Source organism: Balaenoptera borealis (genome assembly GCF_965194805.1).
Source record: "Balaenoptera borealis genome assembly, chromosome: 11".
Lineage (NCBI taxonomy): Eukaryota > Metazoa > Chordata > Mammalia > Artiodactyla > Balaenopteridae > Balaenoptera > Balaenoptera borealis.
Genome location: NC_138868.1, coordinates 10,378,284 through 10,386,370, shown reverse-complemented (window position 1 = coordinate 10,386,370; position 8,087 = coordinate 10,378,284). Strand labels below are relative to the sequence as shown.

The 8,087-nt window shown below is 46.3% G+C and overlaps 1 protein-coding gene across 1 annotated transcript in view; it reads left to right on the top strand.

The window, feature by feature from the left end:
• Positions 1–2,090: 2,090 nt before the first annotated feature.
• The window catches only part of LOC309606138 (pregnancy-associated glycoprotein 2-like), a 14,258-nt gene continuing 8,261 nt past the window's right edge, over positions 2,091–8,087 (top strand). The window contains exons 1-3 of the mRNA XM_082342814.1: positions 2,091–2,578; positions 3,144–3,250; positions 6,290–6,398. Of these exons, the coding sequence (XP_082198940.1) occupies positions 3,169–3,250; positions 6,290–6,398 (191 nt within the window). The 5' untranslated portion in view covers positions 2,091–2,578; positions 3,144–3,168. The remainder of the gene's footprint in view (positions 2,579–3,143; positions 3,251–6,289; positions 6,399–8,087) is intronic.

The following is an 8,087-nucleotide window of genomic DNA, read 5'->3' as shown; positions in this document are numbered from 1 at the left end:
AAGTATCCTGTTTTTTCTCCTCCTGAGTCCCCTCTAGGTGCACCACTGGGGGCTGGCTGCAGTAGCTGAGGGCTCGATGGTGGCAACCTATTTCCATCCTGAGTTCCCTCAAGACTCACCACTGGGGGCAGCTGTAATGTGATGGCTTGATGGCTGCAGCATCCTTTGTTTACTGATATGGCAGGCAACACTTTTCATTCACGATAGTCAGCACATGAATTGGCACACGCCTTTCCTCTTGCCACAGCAAACAGTGACATTGCAGACGGTGACGTCTCCATCGGTCTGCATCCCCGGGAGAAGATGTCTCCAATCAGAGCCCCAGACAACTTATGATGGACAGACAGAGAGAGTAAGAGAAGAAAGTTATTATTTTTAATTTGGGCATTGCTTGTTACTGCCCATATTGCTCAGACTAATATAATACATCCCTTAGGGCTAAGCTTGCCAAGTGACTGACAATCCCTGGAGTCCAGTACAATGCCAGTGCTGCCCTCTTTGATGGGCATTCCCTCCTCCCCACACCCACTCAGCAAAGTCCTTTTATCCATCGAGACACAGCTCAGTTGCCACCTCCACCAGGAAGCCTTCCTAACTTTCCACCCAAGGCAACATTAGGCATCCGCTTCCCAGGACGCCAGGAGCATGTCTCCATTACAGCCTGGTCACATTTCTTTTCTGAAGTTTTGTTTCCTGAACTACAAGGCCCCTGCTAGCCCATTCAGAAAAAGGTGGCCCTCCAGATGGACAAGGTCCCAAGGGGACTGGCTCGTGGCAAAAGATCATGAACTAGGCTTCAGGCCACCTTCCCCCTGGGCCCAGCATCTGTGTTCTCGGCACAGTCCACACGCTGTCCCTGCCCTCCAGGCTCCATCTACGCAGCGAGGATTTTCTGGATCTGGCTTAGAGCACCGTGAAGAAGGGTTCACTGAAAGAATGAATATTTCCCAATAGATGAGATCCTTTCCCAGTTACCCCCTCCATCCCCAACACTCTCGTCTCCTCTGCATCACTTCCTGGTCCCCCAAGCCCAGGACTAAAGAGCGGCTGGAATTTGCAGTCAGACAGACCTGGATTCAAATCTTGGCTCTACCACTCACAGACCCTGTGTGCCCCAGGGAGATGCTTAACTGCTCTCAACCTCAGTTTCCTCATCTGTAAATTGGAGACACTCTCAAGCTCTCAGGTGCCCATGAAAAGCACACGGGAAATGCAGTCAGTGTCTATGGGCTCCTCGAATGGATCAGGCTGTGTGCCTGGAAGAATGGAGTGGCCAGGGAAGGCCTCCCTGCGGGAGGGGGTGGGGGGGGACATATGAAGTGACACTAGATGTTGAGAAGGAGCCAGCCATGAAAAGAGCTGGGAGAAGAACATTCCAGATGGGAGAAATAGCCATTGCAAAGGCCCAAGGTAACCAAGCTTAATTAATGGTTACTTTTCCACCTTCAATCTTCCTTCACGGTTGAACCTAGGCCACAGGTCACCAACCATGACCTCATCACACACTTCACTTGTGAGTTACCAGCAGCGAGCCTTCTCCCTCCTCTCCAGAAAGGAAACCCCAGAGCTGTCATGGGGCTGAGTCAGCTCTGGGCCCGGGGCTGTGTAGACAAGACGGTTATCACCAGGGGCATCAGGTGCCAGGGGTACCACCAGTGACTCTGACTCCCTCCGTTTGCTTGTCCTCCTTGGTGGAACCCCCAGGGCACTGATAGAGCCAAGAGGGAAGTAAATGCTCTTGTCTAACCTTCCCCTGTGTGATCACGGTGTCCCCAGTCCACACTGCTCTCTGGGCAAAATCTGTTTCCTCCATTCCTTCTCGAGAGGTGGCCATGGGGACCAGCACCAGCACCTGACCCTGAGGCCTGGTGGCTGGAACTCAACTCACAATCAGTTGGTACCCAGGGATGCCTAGCCTTGCCCTGTGCATCTGTCCTTTTTCTCCAACCAGATCCGTATAGCAAAGTCCCCATAGAACAGGAGTGGTTTCATCCCCTGTCAAGGCCTTCAAAGCTCCAAGGTCTTTTTGAGCATCAAAGAGGGAACAAGTCCCTTGAATCCAAGCTTGTCTGAGCACGCCCAGCCTCGCTCAGCCAGGTGTTCCCTGAAGAAAGAGTAAGACATTGCATCTAAGTTGCCAAAGGGCTGAGCAGAAAATGCTCACTGTTCACCGTGAACGCAGGTCAATATTACCCAATCTCGCGAGGGTCTGTGTTGTGTGAACGAGAAGCGGGAGCCCTAGGGCTGCTGAGCTGGGTGTGAGTCGGGCGTTATTTGTACGACTGCCTGCCGGTGCCACTCCAGCTGGGGGTGCCCCCACTCTGCCTGGCACCCAGCAGAGCCAGCTCCCAGTATTGCTTTCCTCCTGCTACAGTGGCAGGTCTGGTGATAGAAGCGGAGCCAGACTTGAGGAAGAAGGGGAAAGGACTTCCGCTCTGGCACCTGCAGACTTCTGGGAGCTTCCCAGCAGTGGATTGCAATTGAGCTTTCTCTGATCTTTCCCTGCTCGGAGCTCTCCCAGCCTGAGAACCAGAGGCCCTGGGTCCCAACGATTCACTAACTTGCCTGCAGCCTTTGGGTAAGTCATACACCCCAGGCTTCAGTTTCCCCATCTCTGGGACTGGGGAGACTAGACTTGCTCCAGAGCAGTTGTTCCAGACTGAAGGTCAATGCCAATTAGTGGACAAGTGGCTGAGAGGTGCCCATTGCCCAGGATGCTGAGGCCACATCTGGTAGTCAGGGTGCCGTGATTGCCTGACGATGTCCGGCAATGCTGGACTCAGAACGGGGAGTGGCAGACCAGTTGGCACACAGCTGCTGTGAGCCAGAGGACCTTAGGGGCCATGCCCACTGGAACATTCTGCCACTCAGGTTCTGTGGGATGAAATCAGTTAGTTACAAAGCAAAAGTTACCAACTGGGAAGGTTGTAGACTTCAGTAGAAACCCAAGTTAGGCTGATGAATCACCTCTCCTAAAGGAACTCTGGGTACAAGACATGCCAGGAAGGTTAGATAAATTAGACATTATTTTAAATGCTTTGGGTGAGCTGCCGTTTTGCTGTCCAGCTTGGGATGATGCCAACAGCTAGAGTGTAATCAAAGGGCCCCTGGGTGTGGGTGTCCCTCTTCCCGGGGCTCACCAGCAGGGAGTATGGCTCTATCACCTCCATGTCCAGAGCAGGAACTCCAGCAGGAAGATCGTGCCCTCCAACAAGTTTTACCGGAAGACCCAGGTGGATCTGGACCTCTGGTAGGTACCATTCTTTTCTCAGTGCTTCTTCCTTCCTGGGTCCTAAGCAAGCTGTCTTCCTCTTGGTTACTTGGTTGTGAATCCCTCCTTCCTTCCCTTCCAAATATCCCCACAGCCTCGCTCCTTGGCTCCCTCCCTACCTAAGCCCTATCCTTCACCTGCAGATGGCACCCCCCCCCCAGGGAGGGGGATTCCCAGTCCATTTTTTCTAAAAGTGTCTTCATTCCTTCTACCTCCAGGCCCTGACCTGGCTCATCAAAGTGTCCAGCTGGATGACCAAGCAGCCCAGAGTGTGGGGCGGGGGGTTGGTGACGGTCAGATCACACGAGACGAGCTGGAGTTATGAGCAGGTGGGGACTGCCACCACTCAGCCAGTGGGGGCCTGTCCAAGTCTGCTTTTCTTGGGCCCCTCAGGGTATCACTAAAGACAGAAACTTCCAAATGGAAGTTTTTTAAACTTACTACAAAAAGATTTCAAACATAACAAAAATAAAAAAGAATAGTATCACGAACCCTGTGTTTCATCACTCCGCATCAAGAATTACATTACTGTCTTAGTCGGCCCAGGCTGTCGTAGACTGGAGACTAGAAGTCCAGATCAAGGTGCCAGCCAATTGGGTTCCTGGTGGGGACCCTCTTCTTGGCTAGCAGACAGCTCTCTTCTTGCTGTGTCCTCACATGTGGTAGGGGAGGGGGAGGGAGGGAAGGAGGGAGGGAGAGGAAGAATGAGAGAGAGAAAGAGAGAGAGGAAGCTCTCTGGTGGCTCTTCTTATAAAGGCGCTAATCCCATCACGAGGGCCGAACCCTCAAGACCCCATCTCAACCTAAGTACCTCCCAAAGGCCCTACCTTCTAATTCCATCACATTGGGAGTTAGGGATTCAACTTATGAATTTGGAGGTAGCAACATGTGTGCACATTCTCTAGATCCTGATTTGAATAAATAAACTGTTAAAAGGCATTTTTTTGAGAGGATCAGGGACATTTTAATATGGACTGGATATTAGACGTTACTTTTGATTGGAACAAAATATGTATAACCACAATGCTATTTTGTTCCAATCAAAAGTAACGTCTAATATCCAGTCCATATTAAAATGTCCCTGATCCTCTCAAAAAAATGCCTTTTAACAGTTTATTTATTCAAATCAGGATCTAGAGAATGTGCACACATGTTGCATTTGGTTGTTGTCTTTTAAGTCTTTTAATAAATAACAGTTTCTCCCCCCCATTTTTATGCCATTTATTTGTTTAAAAAGCGGGAGGAGGTGGGGTTGTTTGTCCTATAGAATTCCCAAGTGTTGGGTTTAGAGGATTGCTTCTCTGTTCCTGTATCTATGTATTTCCCTGAAAACTGGTAGTTAAATCTAGACTTGAGTTCAAAACTTTTTATTCGAATATTTCATATGTAATTCCATATATTTCTTATGGCATCACATCAAGAGGCTCATAATTTCTAGTTGCCCCACTTTGATAGATGTTGAGATTGATCAGTGGGTCCTGATGTTGCCAAACTCATCCATCCATTATAAACTTCCCCTTCGACCTTTCATCTTATGGTTTTAGCATCCATTGATGATCTTTGCCTAGATCCATTTTTTCATTAGGATGTTGCAAAACAGTGGTTTCCTGATTCCACCATTTCTTCTGAATTTAATTACTGGAATTCTTCAATTAAAATGAATAGTCCATCGACTATTTGTAGTTACATGAAATATACTTCATACAAAAGTAGCATACATATTGATGATTATTTCCCTCTTTCAGTGTTCAGAATAGTGAGTTGGTGCATTGGCAATCTGTCACAGTAACAAATTAGATGTTGTATATTACCACTTGGAACTCATGGCTATTTTTTTTTTGATATTTATTATTTATTTGGTGGCACAGGGTCTTAGTTGTGGGAGACGGGATCCTTAGTTGCAGTATGCGGGCTCCTTAGTTGTGACATGCATGTGGGATCTAGTTCCCTGACCAGGAATCGAACCCAGGCCCCCTGCATTGGGAGCACGGAGTCTTATCCACTGCGCCACTAGTCATGGCTTTTTATATATTTAATTTGTTTCAATCAATTTGATATAATGTTAAAATTATTCCACTTTTGGCCTCTTCATATGGATTCCTAAACTTTTGTGCGGCCCCTGGGGGTCTTTGAAGGCCCTCAACTTTCTGATCCTTCAAGATTCCCAGGCTTACCTTGTGCATTTCTTGGCCCAGCCCTGAAATCAACCATCTCTTTAAGAATCTCTGGATCCTCTGGTGGGAAATGGTATTTAGAGGCCACAGGCTAGGCCTCAGGACAGTCACTGTTATCAAGTTGCCATTGCTTCTAGGCTTTTCAGTGGTCAGATCCAGAAAGTAGAGATTTTCTTTAAAAAAAAAAAGGAAAATAATTAATTGGTACAAACTTATACTTCCAATTCAAGTTTTAAGACCGCAGGGTTTTACTTAAGCTTTTTTGTTATATATGTAAACATCTTTTCTCTCTTCCACTGGAAGTCGTGCTTCATGACAACATTAGCATTAGTTACTTACTTGCTTTAACCTGTAACATACATAAGATACTTTCAAAATAACAGTAGCAATATCACCAACAATAAGGTGTTGGATAAAGTTTCAGATTTCTTTGGTTTTTTGTTTTTGGTTTGGTTTTGGAGAGAGGATGTTTTGTTCGTTTGTTTGTTTCTCTTTGTCCTTAGAAGATATCCCACTCTGAACGTAGGTCGAAATTCTGCGTTTTAAAGCCACTTAAGTAATGTTTTGTTGTGTGCGGCTAGGTCGCCAACTTGATAGAATTAGGCTCATTTGTCTTAGCTCTCAATTTCGACAGATGTGTTTATTTATGTATTTTTAAATTCTGGAATACATTTACATGGTTGCAAAGTTAAATTATAAAATAAGAAAAATCTCACTTCCATCCCTGCCCCTCCCCCATAAATTACAATTTTTTTTAGTTTTACTGAAAATAGATATATATGTGTATGTAAAAGTAACAAACTATAAGCCCTTTTTTGGTCCCTCTTTTTAAAAAACTAAACAGTACACCCTGAAGATCTCACCCATTCCACGCCTCTCTCCATCTGCATTATGCCCGGTTGTTCGGATGCCCTGTCCCTTATTGAACACTCCCTCGTGGATGGTCACTACAGGTAAGTTTCTAATCTTTTGCTTTTACAAACAGTGTTGCAGTGAATGGCTTGTACATATGACTTTTTGTATTTTTGCCAGTGTATCTTTGGGATAGATCCCTAGAAGTAGAATTGCTGAGCTAAATGGTATAGTGTGTGTCATTTGCTACACGCTGTCAAATCTCCTCCATAGGGATTGAACCACCAAAACTGAGTTTTAACAATGTGCAAAAATGAGTAGGAAGACGCAGCACCCAATCTATCACCCACCTGGTGACCAGACCAGCTTCCCGTTGTTCTACCCAAGGGACAGGCCTGGATAGATCTCACGCAGGAACACCCAGGCCCTGGGAATCCTGGAAGGAACCATAAAACTCCACCACCTTTACTTTGGCTGGAATAACAGTTTAACAGGTAGCCCTGTTCATCTCAGGCTGAGCAGGAGCTCTGAGTGGTCTTTTTTGTCTTCTTTGACTGATAAGACACTTAGAAGTTATTTCTTTGCATGCTTGGTTTGCTAGACAAAATGTTTCAAGGCATGGATCTTAGTGGGGAATTATATCAGATGCTCAGCAAGTAGACTTTATTAAATTCATTGGTTTATATGACCCTGGTAATCTTTCTTTACAAAAGGAAGGAAAATTAACATGGTTAAGATGCATTCGGTCTCTTACTCATTCGACGGACATGAATTGAACCCCCTCTCTGTCCCCTCTCTACTCCCACCTCTAGGCCAGAAATAAAAACCTGCACAGCCTGCAGGCTGAATCCAGCACACAGTTAGTTGTTTGAGGTTTGGCTCACACTATGTTTTTTGAAAAAACAAAAAAATTAGTCGCTAACATTTAAAATCAGGGGATTTTACCAGACTAAAAATAAATATCCAGACTTCTGACTTCTCTTGAAAACTTGCCAACCAGCCTGGTTTCTAGGATGGCATCCTCTGGCTGGAGCTGAGGAGAGACTGACCCCAGTGGTAGGGCATGTGCTGCCCTGTGTCCTGTCCCTGATGCCTGCCCAGCCCTTCCATTCATTTCTCTTGCCTCCTGGGTCATGAGTTTGTGAGAACTGCCCTAGATTGCTAGCTCCCTGAAGATAAGGACCTTGTCTTACTTGACTTTGACTTTCCAGCATCTGACCTAGACCCCAGCACACAGGGTCCTCCCTGTATGTTTGTTGGACGATATAAAGTATCTTGTGGATGCATGCATCACATTTCTCCCAATAGTGAAACTGTGTAATTGTAATACTACTCTAGCCCAGACCTTTGATGCATATTGGCATCATAGGTGCCCCTGAACTGTGCCATCTGTCCCACTACCTAAAGCCACTCGTATGTCACTGGGCTGCTCCTAAAGTCTTCACTTTGCCATTTGAACTCTTTTCCTCCTAGCAATCTCCTCTCCACCTGAGGACAGCAATGCACGCTTCATGAAGTTGCTAGGAAGACCACATTAGATCACGAAGGTCAAGCATGGCCTCTAGTAGTATTTACTTTTATCACGTTATTAGCAGTGTTTTATCTCCAAGTTGGCAAGAGTCTCCCCGCTCTTAGTCCATGCGGTTCAGTTTGGTTTTTCAGCCAAGTCCCAAGGAAGAGATTACAATAGAAATCTCTGTATTCTGAGAATTTTCCAAGTCCACTCCCCACAGACACTGATGGAGGTAAAGATTTTATCGAGAGCTTCATATTTCTGATCAGATCCATTA